Source organism: Papilio machaon, chromosome 8 (genome assembly GCF_912999745.1).
Source record: "Papilio machaon chromosome 8, ilPapMach1.1, whole genome shotgun sequence".
In the NCBI taxonomy this organism is placed as follows: Eukaryota; Metazoa; Arthropoda; class Insecta; order Lepidoptera; family Papilionidae; genus Papilio; species Papilio machaon.
The window spans coordinates 5,224,806-5,241,154 of record NC_059993.1 but is presented as its reverse complement, the minus strand read 5'-3'; the positions used below and the strand labels follow the sequence as shown (position 1 = coordinate 5,241,154).

The window sequence follows — 16,349 nt, the reverse complement described above, 5'->3', positions numbered from 1 at the left end:
AAATGGAGCAAGGACAGGGCTATTTCGCTCGTCGTCAATAGAGTTCCAAAATTCTTATCAGAAAAATATCTCTCACAGTGCGTACCATAGTGCATTTCGAATGTCACTGTCACTGTCCCTGTCCAAAAGTCAAAGTTGAGTTTGAGTGAGTTGCTTCAAAAAATTAAAGTGTCAGGTTTAGTATAACTTATAACTTGAATTATTGTTTTTTATTTGTTAAAGTTAATACTATAAGACATCTAGGGTAATATTATTTAGAACTACGCAAACTATTCTCGCGAAATGGAGTATATTTCACCAGAAGATATACCAGCTCCAAACAGCACTCGCATGTAAGTAACATTTTGAGGTTAAAATTGATCATCACGTGTATTTTTGTAAATTATTTTTAAAGCAAATTTATCTAATTTGTTAAACTTATAATTTTTCTTAGATTATGCTGTCAGTGCGCGGCTCCTATAGAACCAAATCCATCTAATATGTGTGTTGCATGCTTACGTGCCCATGTTGACATCACAGATGGCATCCCCAAGCAGGCTACATTATTCTTTTGCAGAGGATGCGAAAGGTAATGAAAGACGTATACAATCTATAAATTTCGTTTAATTTGTTACACTGGAGCTTGGACCGTGAAGTTTAATGTTATAATATGAGTCCAATAAAATGTTTGCTAAGCTAGTATATTACTCATAATTATTGATCAGTCAGCTACGTAATGATGACTTCGTTATATTTTTATTTTTTAATTCTCATTCATTGTGTTTTCAGATATCTCCAACCACCAGCAGAATGGCTTGTCTGTGCTCTGGAATCAAGAGAATTACTAGCTTTATGCTTGAAGAGATTGAAGGGCTTAAACAGAGTGAAATTGATAGATGCAGGCTTCGCTTGGACTGAGCCACACTCAAAGAGAATAAAAGTAAGACAATAATTTTATTTTTGTTACATGACAAAATTTCTGTATTTTTTGGATTCAAATTTAAAATATTTTAAAATAAATTCAATTAAAATTTTTGCATTAAGAAAAAAAATACATATTGCACAATTTAATTATGTAATTGTTAAGGTTTGTATTTATAAACATACTTTTTTTTAGACACAAATAAAACAAAACTTTGTCCCATAACCCAAAGCTGTAGGCACAGATTTTGGCAATATTTTTCCTAGACACTGCATATTAAAATAGAACAAAAAAATTTTTTTTAAACATAATTGTAATAAGCAATTTTTATTTCCAGGTCAAGTTAACAGTGCAAGGTGAAGTAATGGGTGGTGCAGTGCTACAGCAAACATTTATAGTAGAGTTTGTCATTCAACATCAGATGTGTGATGCATGTCATCGTTCAGAAGCCCAAGATTATTGGCGTGCATTAGTACAAGTGAGACAACGTGCTAATAACAGGAAGACATTTTACTATCTTGAACAGTTGATACTGAAACACAAAGCACATGAAAACACTTTGGGTATAAAACCTAAACATGGTAAGTTTCGCAATAGAAGGGTAAAGAATAGCCTCAATTTATTACACTATAATATAGATTATTCAAACTTTCGTTAGACATTATCATTGCCAAATCCTGACAAATTTACAAGACATATATTATATAAGACCTTTCATCTATATATATAAAAGAAAGTTGTGTTAGTTACACCATTTATAACTCAAGAACGGCTGAATCGATTTGACTGAAAATTGGTGGGCAGGTAGCTTAGAACCAGGAATAGGACATAGGATAATTTTTACCCAGTTTTCTTTTCTTTTTTTTTTTATTCCGCGCGGACGGAGTCGCGGGTAAAAGCTATAAGTATATAAATAGAAGAATAATTTCATCATAAAGGCAAGATATTTTATATCTTTTAATGAACAACTGAAACTTTAAATGAACAACAACTGAGTTTTAAATCAGTTGTTGTTCATTTAAATTTTCAGTACAGTACAGTTCAGTAGTTTAAGACAATTATATTGTTATGGAGTAAAACAATATAATTGTCTTAAAATTTGTTTTCTGAATATGGTGTCTGTTTTAATTTAATAATTTCTAATATTTTATTTCAGATGGGTTGGATTTCTTCTATGCAACAGAAAACACGGCTCGCAAAATGGTTGATTTTGTACAATCAGTGTTACCAATTAAATGTCAACATTCTAAAAAATTAATATCACATGATATTCACAGTAACATTTATAATTACAAGTTTACATACAGCATTGAAATTGTCCCCGTCTCTAAAGACAGCGTTGTCTGTCTTCCTAAAAAATTGACTCACCAATTGGGATCAATATCTCCTATTTGTCTAGTTTCAAGGGTTACCAGTACCATACATTTAATTGATCCTAATACTGGTCAAGGTATTTATCTAGTCTTAAATAGCAAACTGACTTAGCTTTTGTAGATATATCGAAAAAAAAAATTACTAGATTGTTATAGATATGCTTTATTTCAGTATGTGACCTTTCATCAACCGTGTATTGGAGACATCCGTTCACTCCGATATGTAATCCTAAACAGTTAGTTGAATATACTGTTATGGACATAGACATATTAAAGGAACATGTAAGTGTAATTTTTTACTGTAATATAATTGCTTTAATAATGTTTTCTTAAACATTTTACGGTTAGGAATTTGTTTTATGTTTTTGGTCTTGTTAATTTTATAAAAAAGAAAAAAAATTAAACATAACCTTTTTCGTAGGAAAAGAAAACGTTCCCCGGACAAGGTGTTGTGTCAAACAAACATGTGATAGCAGATGTATGGGTGGTGAAATCCAGTGAGCTTGGGCATGATGTTAGTCCTATACACACAAAGACACATCTGGGGCATATTTTAAAACCTGGAGACACAGTTTTGGGGTAAATATTTTATTTTGCTCATGAAACTAAGCAACATAATAATTGAGTTTAGTTAATTTTAAATAAAAAAGTGCTTTGTAGTAAAATTAGCTGTTATACTCCTAAAAAATATGGAAGCGGTCTATGTATCTTTCAAAGTATATAAATTTGTAAATAAAAAAAAACTTTGACTTCATGCAATATTTCTCAATTTCCCATAAAGAAATGCGATATGAAGTGACCAAGATACTTAAAAGGATACAAAGTATTTAAGAATAATCTGATTTTTTTTTAGGCCTATTTTTGCTTTCTATATTAATATTATATTTTTATGTATTAGATAAATTTATACTATGTTGAAATTTACATGTATTTTCATCGTATAGATACAATCTATGCGATACAAACGTGAACGATGCGAACTTTGATAAGCTGGACAAAGATAGTATACCGGATGTGTTCCTTGTCAAGAAATACTACGGAGAGAAGTCTGCGCGACGACGTGCACGCAATTGGAAGCTCAAGCACATGGCGGACGATTTGCACGAAGGCCTCGGCTCTAGTAATGAGTAAGTTAACATAATAATATAACTTCTCACTCATACCGACATAAACCTTCATATCAGCCCAACACAGACACCCTAGCTTAGGAACATTTTGGAACTTACGAGTTTTAGTGTAAATTGTAGCTTGTCTACGGTTTAGGGTTTTGATTGAATCCGGTATAGATGTATGTCCATTTAGTGGCGCTGTTGCGGTACGACTGCATTGTTAGACACCGATAATTATTACTTACGCGTACTTATAGATTAATTAGAATAGATAAGATTGCGGGGACTAACAATGTTGACGTCAGAAATAATTAGAATCTAAGGATTATCTTACATTAAATGGTAGAATTTTGAGAAGTATAAAATATATTTTAATTTAATTAAAAGTATTCATTAATGAAAGGAATATTACATACATATATGAATAAAAAAAAACGTTTCAAAGAAATGGCAATTAATTATCATGCCAGATGTAAATCTTTAACTGCAGTCGACTCATTCAGAAGATATATGTTATTTATGTAAATAAACTAGTTGTGCCCGCGATTTTGTCCTCGTGAAATATTGTCTTACTTTCATCCTCTATTTGTATTGTTTCTTTGCAACCATGAGGTTAAAACCTTTACAAACTTTTAATGTCATAATTAACAGCCTTAAAAATAAGTTATAAATTTCCACCCCCACTTTCCACCCCTTTTTGCATTAAAAACTAGCCTATATCCTTTCTCAGGCTCTAGACTATCTGTGTACCACATTTCATTTAAATTGGTTCAGTAGTTTTGGTTTGAAAGCGAGACAGAGTTAATTTCACATTTATAATATTAAGTAAAGATATTAATAAAGATTAGTAAAAGACAGATATAAAGTCTATGTTATAGTTGTTTTCATTATCTTTTTAATTATTATAAATTATCATATTAACAATCTTATTAACAGGATTTTACCAATATGAACGTTGTACTCAAATAATAGGTTTTGTAACGTGAAGCTGATTTGTGCATGATATTGATATAAATCTTTAAGTCGATGCCAGTTATTTAAATATCACGTTTTGGTCATACTTCTTGATCTATCAATCACGCATAGATATAATATGAAATACAATTAATTTCCAAATGCAGGTAGAATTGTCCTTAACTCTGAAAAAAAAAAAATCATAAACAAAATTTTGCGCAAGAATTCGTAATTGTAGAAATATTTTTGGTTTTTAACATGCGTTTGGAATGAGATGTTCTTATTAAAATTTTTGCTTCAGGGATTACAACGAGTTCTTGGACGATTTGGAAGAGGATCCAGCGTTTAGACAGAACATCAACATTTTCAAAGACGAGAGTCGAGTGCCCATAGACACGGATGAGATCGATCCGTCACTCCCGCGCATCACGCTCGCTGAGATGTTGGACGATATGAATATAGAAGACGTTGACATGACAGAAGTATGAATTGTGACTTCATAGAAGATCATTTTAAATACGAACGTTTATTGTTAAAATACTTAATTATTTTAATAAAGTCTTGTAACCTAAAGTAAGTTTTTTTTTTGTTGCACCAAATCTTAGAATTTTGAGGTTATATTGTAGGTAATGTTTTTTTATTTCATTGTTTAAGAAAGATTAACGCTGTGACTTATCTCTTAATCTTAAAATTTTTATGTTAAATTTATCCCAGAATATGCACATAAAAGGTGTCATTAGTTACAATTGTCTCAGGACATAAATTATGAAGATGAAAGCAGTGACAATTAGTCTCAATATTTTAATAAAGACTGTCTTCACTAGACAGTATACTATATCCTGAATGAATTTAACGTTTCATACGTTAAATTTAGTTTTATGTTCAATACGTTTATTTGCAGTCCGTTTTTGCTGTAGGTGTGTGAAATTTTGCCTGTCATTAACCATATGTAACTTATCGTATAGCATGCGCGAAGCCGTTGGTTTCCACTGCTGGCACACTTGTACAAAATATAATGTCATCCCACTCATAGTTGTTGTAAAAAGAGAGATAACAATATTTCACAATATTTATAGGAGTGAGGAATTTGTTTCACGTGTTCACCATTGTGTTTTCTCTCTTGAGCGTAGTTTAATCATTAGTATTAAGATAAACTGATAAATCGATAGCGGGTTACTCAAGTACATTTCAATGTAACATTAGCTGTTGACAACAGATATAGATTAAATGCGGGCAATATATATTAGGAATGTTTAACAAATCCCAAGTACATTTTAATACTTGAACACCAACATACTATAAAGTAATTTGATTCAAGTCGGTTATATGCCGACGTATTGCAAAGATGAAAGTGTTTTTTATATTCTTTCTAATATTCAACACATGTTTCGCTGATTTTATAACGCCAGGTAAGAATATTTGAATTATTTAACTATTGTTTAAAATAGCAATAGAGACGTAATAGAATTAAATAAGCCCAGATTGTAGTGCTTCTAAAATACCTTCTTATCTTAAATACCAGTAAATGGATAATTATACAAAAATTTACTACCTTTTATATAGTTGCCAACTGTAGGCTACTAAGGTTTCAAGTACACATTTAAGTGATCTGTCTTCCTCTACATAACTAATATTTGTATTGTTTTGCTCTCCCGCGTGCTGACATCCTCTTCGGTTAATTTTTTTTCATACTACTCGTTTCCTAAAGTTCATAGCACTATGTCTAATAGCTTAGGTATAACTTTCCGTAATTTTTGCTTGACCACGAGGGATCTCCTGATGATAGTGATCTCGTCGAAAGGTGGTACTCACTGGTTTAGTAAATGACTAAGTTGTTCCTTAACCTTAGGTTACTGATTCCAAAATCTCCGTTTATAACATATCGTCATCACTGCAATTGTCTTTGAAAACATAGAAATGTTATAAACAGAGATTTTGGAATCAGAAATCCACGATGATTCCTGAGATTAGCTGGATCAAACTACTCAGCATTCGCATCCGCCTTTTTCTTTCTGCTTACCTTTTAATGGCCGAAACCTGATATAGAAGAAGTTTTGTTTTATTATATTATCTGTAAGATTAAAGTTATAGGGGTATATTATAGTTATTTTAATTTCAAGGTTATGGGCAATTTTGATATGACTAAAATTATAAGTTATAACATTTTAATTCCGATATTTTCTTTCGTATCTAGAAAATTAACTATCTTAATCGCAAGTCACAATTTTGACTCTTAAAAATTATACAAATAATAAGATTTTTATAAATCACCTATCAGACAAATATCATTAAATAAAATATTTTTCTATTTAGACGTAGTTGAAACTGTGATCGGGAAATATATGAAAAATGAATTATTATCGAGCGCCGAACAAAAATTGCAGGAAGATGTTTTTGAAATTCTGAAAAGAACTCAACATGTGACTACACATGAGTATCGCTCAGATGTGCGAATGGTAAGCATTAATTTGTATAACTATCAATTAATCTGTTGAAAAGCACTTTGTTAAATATATGGTAAGATTAATTTTCATGCTATAATCATGTTTCACTAATGAACTTATTTTATATTACCATGGCTTTGTACCCTCGAAACAACCAAATATTATTACCTGTTTTTTAGCCGACTTCATTTGAATTAAATCATAGAGGGTTAACTTTCTTTTTAGCTCTGATACCGTGGTTAGTAAATAAAATATGTATTGTTAAACATAGTGCTTTTCTAATAATTTAATTTTTCAACAGAGTCTGGACTGCTTGGTATGCCGCAGTGCATTCTCAGCTCTGTTCGAACTGATACGAGCGGGCGCATCAGATGACGATTTAATCCGTCCCCTCTCTAATATATTAGGTCCTTACATATGAAATTGGCGTTTTTCGTACTGGCCAGTTTAATCACGAATTTCTCCTCTTTGGTAAGGAATTCCAAATTCAAATTTGTACAGCTATAGACTCATGTATTTGTGGTTCGATGACCGTCATTTATTTGTTTTTTTCTTCTGTTTTTTTCTGTTTGGGTCACTCATTTTACAAAACGGAAAACTTAAAATATCGCATTATTTACGAGTACGAGTTCCGCCGTGGCACTAGTGCTGCGGAAACGACTCGAAGGGTGAATGATGTGTATGGCGGTCGTGGTGCAAAAGAAAACACAGTTCGTTTTTGGTTCCAACGTTTACGTTCTGGAAATTTCAATCTGCAGAACAAGCCCCGTGGACGGCCTGAGACTCAAGTTGATAATGAAGAGTTGAAGGCTATTGTGGAAGCGGATCCATCGCAAACCACGTCCGAGTTAGCTGCAGGCTGCGATGTTAGTGATAAAACTGTTTTAATTCACTTGAAGCAAATTGGGAAGATTAAAAAGCTTGAAGGGTGGGTACCTCACGAATTGACTGAAGCAAACCGGCAAACGCGCGTCGACTGTTGCGTTACATTACTAAACCGGCACAATAATGAAGGTATTTTAAACCGAATCATTACCTGTGATGAAAAATGGGTTCTTTACGATAATCGGAAGCGCTCAGCGCAATGGTTGGATCCTGGCCAGCCAGCCAAATCCGTCCCAAGCGAAAATTAACCCCAAAAAAGTTACTTGTAAGCGTTTGGTGGACTAGTGCCGGTATTGTTCATTACAGTTTTCTCAAATCTGGCCAGACTATTACGGCTGATGTCTATTGTCAGCAATTGCAAACCATGATGGAAAAGCTAGCGGCTAAACAACCTAGGCTGGTCAATCGCTCCACGCCACTGCTGCTTCACGACAACGCTAGACCACACACTGCGCAACAGACGGCTACTAAATTAGAAGAGCTTCAATTGGAAAGTCTAAGACATCCTCCGTACTCCCCGGACCTTGCTCCAACAGATTACCATTTTTTTTCGGAATTTTGATAACTTCTTGCAAGGGAAAAAATTCAACTCCGATGGGGCAGTCCAATTCGCCTTCAAAGATTTTATTAATTCCCGTCCGACTGGTTTTTTTAGTAAAGGGATCAATGAACTACCTATGAGATGGCAAAAGTGCATAGAAAATAATGGTTTATACTTTGATTAATTAAATATATTATATTAAAAAATATTCGACTTTTTGTTCCTCCCATACAAAACACCAATTTCATATGTAAGGACCTAATATGTGTCCTCCTCGGCATAGAGAGCTACAATGTCTGCAGCGGAGCCATTTCTTTGAATCTGGTAAATGAAATTACACCTAGTGCATATATCGTGTAAAACAATTATAAGCGTGTAAAAACTACAATAACAAAGGGAAACGAAGAGATATAATAGATAAAACACCGTCTACCTTCATAAACCTCTCTCTCTCTCTGCCTAGCTCGTATCCCACATGGTGGTGGGTGGGGTCAGCTTTCCCAATCAGTTACCTCCACCTCGCCCTGTCCTCGACATCTTCATCTGAGACTTGGCACTCACTCGTCTTTTAGCACTACATCTTTCCATCTAGTTTTGGGTCTGCCTCTGGATCTGCGGCCGGGAAGGGAAACCTACCTACCTTCATAAACCTATTATGTTTTTTTCTACCTTCATCATGAAAGATCTATCAACCAAACAGTCTTCTACTCGACATTTTTACACCAAAGTTTATATTCAATTGACTCCTATAATACTGTTATATCTATTTGGTATAAATTATATCTAAGCTTGTTCTTAGTTTTTAACACATTCCATGCTACTACATTTTTTTCCTTGGCCAAGTCCTTGGCAGTAAACGTGTTAAGGTGATTACTAATAAAATTATCAAATAAATTTATATTTTTGTTTCACAGAACATCATTACCTACATCATCAGAAATACTCCAGAGGCGACGCCGCGTAACTTCTGCGGCCTTGTCTTGCAAAGGTCCGATAACCCCAACTTTTGTTCGTACAACGACTCGCGCTTCGAGTGGCAAGTCGAACTGCCTCAGAGAATACAGTCAGCTAACGTAAGTGATCAACTAATATTTGTTTCGATAACATGTCCAATGTGGTTAATAAATAGACTACTTATATATACTTTGTACTAATATACCAATAAAAATTTAATAAATAAGAATGTGTATACCAAATTCAAAATTTGTGCAAGATACTACATTGTAGAAATTAGTTGTTTTATATGAAAACAATATAGATATTGGTGATATTACATATTTGTAGATAGATTAAATTACAGTATTACTAATTTCTATAGCGTTGGAAAGAGGCTCAAAATCGTTATGAATATGATGCGAATTAACCCCTCTCTTTACTTCATATTTTCACATTTCAGATACCTACCCCAGTTATTGATCAGAGTCCTCTAACGGTGGCAATCTTAACAGACGCACACATAGACCCATTGTACGAGGCCTTCGGTGTCGCGCAGTGCGATGAACCGACATGTTGTAGGAAAGGACAAAACCTTAGACCATCTTCAGAAATTGTTACAGATGGTTCCGAAGTAGAAAACAGTGTGATTAGACACGGTGATAATGTTCTACTTAATTTGGGAGATGTACCGAAGATAAAAGAAATTCGTATGAGAAATTCAATGAAAGCTCAGACGAGATATGTTGAACCGGCCGGCTACTGGGGTGATTATAGAAACTGTGATACTCCGAGATGGGCGTTCGATGATCTTATAGAAAGGATGGCCTCTACCCATAAAGTTAGTATTGTTAAAACTGGCATCAGAAAAATCGTGAGCTCCACCTGTTTATAGGCAAATTATAGATTCGGCAAATTGCATATCGAACGAATTCATTCACTGTTATTTCATATAGGTAAATTACAAACGGGCAGTACACGATTTGAACATTACTTGTATTTCTATTTTCAGTTCGATGTAGTGTATTACATAGGAGACACAATCGACCACGGTATTTGGGAAACGTCCTATGAATTGATCGATGAAATCCATCAATATCTTATAAGTAAAATGCGAACAACTTTCGGTGAAGATGTATTAATAATACCAGCTATTGGCAACCACGAATCGCAGCCAACGAATCAGTGAGTATTGTGTCTTTCCGTAGGTATACATCGACGAAATATTCACACAAAAATATTTTATTACGATCTCAGATTTTTCATTGACTTGTTTTTTTTATGGTTTCTTATTTATCAAGTTTTTTGTTTACAGGTTCGCTCCGATGTCAGTAACCGAACCAAAACTGAACACAACTTGGTTATACGAAGGATTAATAAAAAAGTGGGATCCTTATCTAACAGAGGAGGCGAAGGCATCGCTGAGAGTCCGCGGAGGTTTCTCAAGATTGGTGCGGCCGGGGCTCAGAGCTATCTCAATTAATACCAACGTCGCTTACAAATATAACTGGTAAGATAAAACTTAAACGTGATATCCGTTGAAAAGAAACAGAATTTAGACTAGTCTTTTTAAGTTAAAAATTCTTTCATTGCGGAAAAGTTACACCAGCATTAAATATTTGTAATTTCAGGTGGTTAGTGTACGACCCGTTGGAGATGAAGCGTCACTTAGAGTGGCTGGTCCAGGAGCTGCACAGAGCGGAGCTGGCGGGAGAGAAGGTGCACATCTTGAGTCACATCCCGCCCGGAGTACATGATTTAGCTCATGTTTGGACTAGAGAATACAACAGAATCGTTAATAGGTAAGATATACATTTTACTTAAGGTTTGTATTTCAAAAAGCTGAATTATACAAAATTTTATCGAAATCTAGATCCATTTTCGAGATAATTAAGCTCAGTTTGATACAAACCAGTCATATTATTTATTCATTTTGTAAATTTGAGTTTTTAATGTAATGATTATCCTTCCTGCAGATTTTCATCCACGATTGCTGCGGAGTTCAATGGACATATACACTCTGATGAGTTCAAGATATTCTACAGCTCGGTGGAGCCCAAGTTGCCGATCAACGTGGCGTGGGGAGTTGGCGGCGCCACCGCTTACACTAACTACAATTTGAATTATAAAATAGCCACATTCAACCCGCCAACATACGTATGTATTTATTTTTTTTAACTTTATTCTTTTCTATACATAAGGCATTCTTGAAAAAATCCGACTTACAAAGGACCATCAATATGAACTTACAGTATTTCATTTTTTTGTAGATTTTCTAGGTTATTAATCGTTATAATTCAATTTCGTCTCATTTAAAAACTAATTGTATTCTATAAAGGATTTATGAAATCGTCGTAAATGTCTTGAGTTATATTTTTTATACAAATGCGTTGTATGAAATGTAATTTCTGTTTTCGTTTCAGGCACCACAAAGTATCAAAACTTTCATATATAACCTAACAGAAGCGAACTTAACGCCGAATCGTCGCCCGCATTGGTTCCAACTATATGATATGAAGAATAGCTTTGGTGTTAAGGACTTAAGTGCTCAGTCTATGGACGATTTGCTCCAACGTATGGTGACCACGGAGAGGAATCTGTTAGATTTATACGTAGCTTATGTACCAAAATTAAGCGATACAAGATGGCCTTATTGCAATAATAATTGCAAGTTAGACAATGTATGTAGGATCGTCACGACTGTTCTATGGCAAAGGGAGAAATGCGATGAACTACAGTTTTTGTATTCAAACACAAACACATGATTAATTTGTTTTATTTAGAAACAATAAATAACAATTAACTGATCTATTTATTTGTACATCTCCATAATTAATGATCGTTTATACTTAACCAAGTAAAGACAGGTTTCCATTTTAAGTCTTTACCGGGAATCTTATCAAGTTCTGATACCTGAAAAAGAATATATTAATAGTGAAGTTTATATATGCTAGAGTATGCAAGTTTGACCCAAAAGTGTGACCAATCTTAAATACCTTTAACACATTAAATAACATTAAGATTTTTTAAGTTGATTCTTAAAACTTCACTTAAACAAGTGAACTTTGTGGCACAAAATATTTTACACACTAAATACCCAATATATATAAAGGTTATAACTTAATTTCTAGACACTATAAAATGTACATAAAAGTGAGGGAATTACATAAATTCAAAATTTTTCTATAAAACCTCTTTCATCTCTAGTAAATTTATTACCTGATGTCTGATGAAATGAACAATCTTCTCAATATCTGCAGCATTAGCATCTTCAGATAGTGAGTAAAACCTGCGCCATACGGCTGATGCCATTGCCTTATCATCACTCAAGCCTTCGTCATAAGCGACCAGAGCAGCTTGAAATTGTTCCGACAGTTCCGTTACTTGTTTCCTAGCTATAGCAGGATTTGCACCCTGGGTATAACATTCAATTCTAATTGAACAACTAAATTATTATACGTTAAGAATTGAAAGTACATTTTAGTGCCGATGGTAGCAGTTTGTAGCGGTAGGGTGGATTTAGATGAAAAATATAGATTAAAACAATTGTCAAGTAACATCAACAAGCGCGTTGAAATTGGAATGAAGAAAAAGCTGTCATTTTCAATTAATCGCCTATCCATTTAATTTTTTTAATGTAATACCAAAATTAAGTAAACAGGCGAATGTCAAATTCCAAATATGTTGGATATTACAATATTTTACTTTTTCAATTATTTTAGGAAAATTGTGAGGTAAACTGATTGTGAGGTAGTGAAGAACAAAACAATGTTTTACTAGTAAAATTATGAAATTAAAGTTTTAGTGAAAAATGTCTATGGTGAAAAGATTTTGAAATTAAATTCCACTTAATATTATATTATTAGTTTATACGGATGGATGTTTGTTGTTACATATCACTAGAATGGCTAAACGGATCTCACTAAAATTTGTCATAGAAGAGAAACATAGTCTGGAAGAACACATAGACTACTAATTAATTTTTTGACGGAGTTGCAGGTGCTAGCAAGTAAAATACATTAAAGTTTTGGAAGTATTAAATGTAAAAAAAATCTGCTCACCTCTAATAACTTTACCCTCATAGCAACATCAGCCCATAGTGCTTCTATAACACAATTCCTTACAAAATGACCGTCCCCTTTTACATATTTCTTTTTATCATTAGTAATAGAAGTGACATCTTCAGCCATATATCTCACTAATATTAACCAAACATGCAGTTCTGTGACAATAAACCATGAGGCAAATGTATCAGGTAAGTGTAATTTTTCAAACCATTCCTGATATGCAACTTTTTCTGGCACCGATTCATATAGGAAATATCCAGTTAATTTGAGACGCTGAAAAACCAAGCATATATAGGTTATGAACTCATACAGATATATTAAAAGCAGATTCATACTTTAAAAAACTTTTTTTTTGTGAATATAAATGGAATCATGTTACACAAAAATTACAGCTTTAATTAATTACAATAAATTATGTTGGAATTAATTAAAGCTGATTAGAACAATTAATTAATAAGGAATGATACTTGCTATTGTAACTGTCACAGCACCCTGGGTGAATACTTCAATGCAGAATATAAAAGCTTCATTTATTATCAGCTGATAATCTTACCGTTCTTGATTGATCCATCCAACCAACAGCATTCATGAATTTCTTAATATAACTATCTTCTACTGCTATAGAACTATAATCTCGTATTCTTAAAACTTTATCACTTAAAATCATGGGTCTTGCATAATTAACAAAAGTTGAAAACCGCCGATATTGTAGAGCCTGAAAAATCAAATGAAAACATTTTATAATAAGTAGTGAAAGAAAAATGATTTGTCTTTTTATTTTACAGTTACATACCCTTGTTAATAAACGAATTCCATACATTTTTAAGATTTCGTATATCGTTTAATTTCAAAAGTAGTGAATCCTTTATCAGACCTGACACATTATTCATTAAAGCTTCTGGTTCTGTTTTAAAAAGATGATATTTGATAATTCAAATAGAAATATACTTTTACATATATAATGAATCTATACTTCCAGTAGGAAAATAAAAGAAATGGAAATGTATTATGTTATGAAATTTTTTTATGTCAATTTGACAAGAAAAATGACATTGACAGTTAGTGAAGCCAAAGTAATAATTACACATATCGATATTTAAGAAAAGCAACAAAACCTTTATATTTTTATTTTATTACTCCTCTTATAACGTCTACAAAAGTATTTATTAAGTTAAAACTATTTATATTGTTTCAAAATGGTTTTTTATTTTAGATTGAACTAAAATAAAATTAAATTAAAAGAGAAATTAAATCGGGGTCAATAGGCATGCGCAAAGCCAAAGGTAAAAACGTCGATATCATGTGGATACTGCTGGACATTCCATTTGTTATCTACGCACGGTAATCATTTTAGGTTATTACATAATTTACTGTGTGATCCTTTTTCCATCGCCCAAGTGCTACGATTAATAAAAATGTTAGGGGCTGTAAGCAGGGTTGGAAACGGCTTGTTAGCCGTTAAAACGGTAGCCGAAAAAACCCTGACAGAATGCAGTAAAATTGCCGCAGTATCAATTGGAAACAAGAGAGATTACGCGGCGAAAGCATCCGCTAAAGGACAAGGTAAGGTGGTTGCCGTAATCGGTGCCGTAGTGGATGTTCAATTCGAGGATAACCTTCCACCAATCCTTAATGCCCTCGAAGTGCAAAACCGGTCCCCCAGACTGGTGTTGGAAGTTGCGCAGCACTTGGGTGAGAACACCGTCCGCACCATCGCCATGGACGGTACTGAAGGTCTTGTTCGTGGACAACCAGTTCTTGACTCTGGTTCGCCCATTCGTATTCCTGTTGGAGCTGAGACCCTCGGCCGCATCATCAATGTAATTGGTGAGCCCATTGATGAGCGTGGCCCTATTCCTACTGATAAAACTGCTGCGATCCATGCTGAAGCTCCTGAGTTTGTGGACATGTCTGTGCAACAAGAAATCCTGGTAACCGGTATTAAGGTTGTAGATCTTCTTGCTCCGTACGCCAAGGGAGGAAAAATTGGTTTATTCGGTGGAGCTGGTGTCGGCAAGACTGTACTCATCATGGAACTGATCAACAATGTTGCTAAGGCCCATGGTGGTTACTCTGTGTTCGCTGGTGTAGGTGAACGTACACGTGAAGGTAATGACTTGTACCATGAAATGATTGAGTCTGGTGTCATCTCTTTGAAAGACAAGACTTCGAAGGTAGCTCTTGTATATGGTCAGATGAATGAGCCCCCTGGCGCTCGTGCCCGTGTCGCCCTGACTGGACTTACCGTTGCTGAATACTTCCGTGACCAGGAGGGTCAAGATGTGCTGCTCTTCATTGACAACATTTTCCGTTTCACTCAAGCCGGTTCTGAAGTGTCTGCTCTGCTGGGTCGTATTCCATCTGCTGTGGGTTACCAACCAACCTTGGCTACTGACATGGGTACTATGCAGGAACGTATTACCACCACAAAGAAGGGTTCCATCACCTCTGTGCAAGCTATCTATGTGCCTGCTGATGACTTGACTGACCCTGCCCCTGCCACTACTTTTGCTCACTTGGACGCCACCACTGTGTTGTCCCGAGCTATTGCTGAGCTTGGTATCTACCCGGCTGTGGATCCCCTTGACTCCACCTCTCGTATCATGGACCCCAACATCATTGGTGCTGAGCACTACAACGTAGCCCGAGGTGTTCAGAAGATCCTTCAAGACTACAAGTCACTCCAGGACATCATTGCTATCTTGGGTATGGATGAATTATCTGAAGAGGACAAGCTGACTGTAGCCCGTGCTCGCAAGATCCAGAGATTCCTGTCCCAGCCTTTCCAGGTGGCTGAAGTATTCACTGGACATGCCGGTAAACTTGTACCTCTTGAGGAGACCATTAAGGGATTCTCTAAGATCCTGCAGGGAGAGTATGACCACTTACCTGAAGTAGCATTCTACATGGTGGGACCCATTGAAGAAGTGGTTGCTAAAGCTGAAACTTTGGCAAAGAATGCTTAAACATTGCAGATGTAAATGAATGAGAATGTAACCTTATTTCTTAATAAATTTAGTAATATGTAAAGTTATATTTTATTATTTTGCAATAAAAAATATAGACCCATCCAATGAAAAGAGTAACATCTCTCATGAGATCATTTAAGAAATGTAATTCTTTTCATTTGATGGGATTTATT

General features: G+C 34.4%; 4 protein-coding genes across 5 annotated transcripts; 3 read left to right on the top strand and 1 right to left on the bottom strand.

The window, feature by feature from the left end:
• Positions 1-120: 120 nt before the first annotated feature.
• On the top strand, positions 121-4,870 carry LOC106717921 (60S ribosomal export protein NMD3). The gene is made up of 9 exons (XM_014511889.2): positions 121-332; positions 434-568; positions 769-919; positions 1,239-1,482; positions 2,058-2,351; positions 2,447-2,556; positions 2,696-2,853; positions 3,219-3,401; positions 4,639-4,870. The coding sequence occupies exons 1-9, from the start codon at positions 283-285 to the stop codon at positions 4,823-4,825; spliced, it is 1,512 nt and encodes a 503-aa protein (XP_014367375.1). The 5' UTR covers positions 121-282; the 3' UTR covers positions 4,826-4,870.
• Positions 4,871-5,429: 559 nt separating this feature from the next.
• On the top strand, positions 5,430-11,943 carry LOC106719026 (sphingomyelin phosphodiesterase 1). Of its 2 annotated transcripts, none has more exons than XM_045679110.1 (11): positions 5,430-5,746; positions 6,651-6,793; positions 7,083-7,185; positions 8,473-8,531; positions 9,122-9,280; positions 9,604-9,981; positions 10,153-10,325; positions 10,456-10,650; positions 10,772-10,942; positions 11,117-11,297; positions 11,564-11,943. In XM_045679110.1, the coding sequence occupies exons 1-11, from the start codon at positions 5,683-5,685 to the stop codon at positions 11,903-11,905; spliced, it is 1,968 nt and encodes a 655-aa protein (XP_045535066.1). In that variant the 5' UTR covers positions 5,430-5,682; the 3' UTR covers positions 11,906-11,943. The 2 variants fall into 2 exon arrangements, with proteins under 2 accessions (XP_045535066.1, XP_045535065.1); XM_045679109.1 differs by having other exon boundaries at positions 5,431-5,746; positions 7,083-7,181; positions 8,469-8,531; positions 11,564-11,942.
• Positions 11,901-14,173, bottom strand: LOC106719032 (ubiquinol-cytochrome-c reductase complex assembly factor 1). Its single transcript, XM_014513277.2, has 5 exons — positions 14,001-14,173; positions 13,761-13,922; positions 13,202-13,480; positions 12,360-12,554; positions 11,901-12,053 (listed from the first exon to the last, which is right to left on the bottom strand). Exons 1-5 carry the CDS (start codon positions 14,025-14,027, stop codon positions 11,973-11,975), a joined length of 744 nt encoding a protein of 247 aa, XP_014368763.2. The 5' UTR covers positions 14,028-14,173; the 3' UTR covers positions 11,901-11,972.
• A 347-nt stretch (positions 14,174-14,520) lies between these two features.
• Positions 14,521-16,232, top strand: LOC106717811 (ATP synthase subunit beta, mitochondrial). The gene has a single exon (XM_014511736.2). It carries the CDS (start codon positions 14,623-14,625, stop codon positions 16,171-16,173), a length of 1,551 nt encoding a protein of 516 aa, XP_014367222.1. The 5' UTR covers positions 14,521-14,622; the 3' UTR covers positions 16,174-16,232.
• The last annotated feature ends 117 nt before the right edge of the window (positions 16,233-16,349 follow it).

What these genes read in the sequence shown, in the direction of transcription:
- LOC106717921 (XM_014511889.2), top strand. Translation starts at nt 283, where the DNA reads ATGGAGTATATTTCACCAGAAGATATACCAGCTCCAAACAGCACTCGC. An exon ending in CACACTCAAAGAGAATAAAA is followed by an intron (nt 920 to 1,238) that starts GTAAGACAATAA and finishes TTTTATTTCCAG; the next exon opens with GTCAAGTTAACAGTGCAAGG. An exon ending in GGCCTCGGCTCTAGTAATGA is followed by an intron (nt 3,402 to 4,638) that starts GTAAGTTAACAT and finishes TTTTTGCTTCAG; the next exon opens with GGATTACAACGAGTTCTTGG.
- LOC106719026 (XM_045679110.1), top strand. Translation starts at nt 5,683, where the DNA reads ATGAAAGTGTTTTTTATATTCTTTCTAATATTCAACACATGTTTCGCT. An exon ending in GAGCCATTTCTTTGAATCTG is followed by an intron (nt 8,532 to 9,121) that starts GTAAATGAAATT and finishes TTTGTTTCACAG; the next exon opens with AACATCATTACCTACATCAT. An exon ending in GGATGGCCTCTACCCATAAA is followed by an intron (nt 9,982 to 10,152) that starts GTTAGTATTGTT and finishes TTCTATTTTCAG; the next exon opens with TTCGATGTAGTGTATTACAT.
- LOC106719032 (XM_014513277.2), bottom strand. Translation starts at nt 14,027, where the DNA reads ATGTATGGAATTCGTTTATTAACAAGG. An exon ending in GAATTCGTTTATTAACAAGG is followed by an intron (nt 13,923 to 14,000) that starts GTATGTAACTGT and finishes TTGATTTTTCAG; the next exon opens with GCTCTACAATATCGGCGGTT. An exon ending in GGATGGATCAATCAAGAACG is followed by an intron (nt 13,481 to 13,760) that starts GTAAGATTATCA and finishes TTGGTTTTTCAG; the next exon opens with CGTCTCAAATTAACTGGATA.
- LOC106717811 (XM_014511736.2), top strand. Translation starts at nt 14,623, where the DNA reads ATGTTAGGGGCTGTAAGCAGGGTTGGAAACGGCTTGTTAGCCGTTAAA.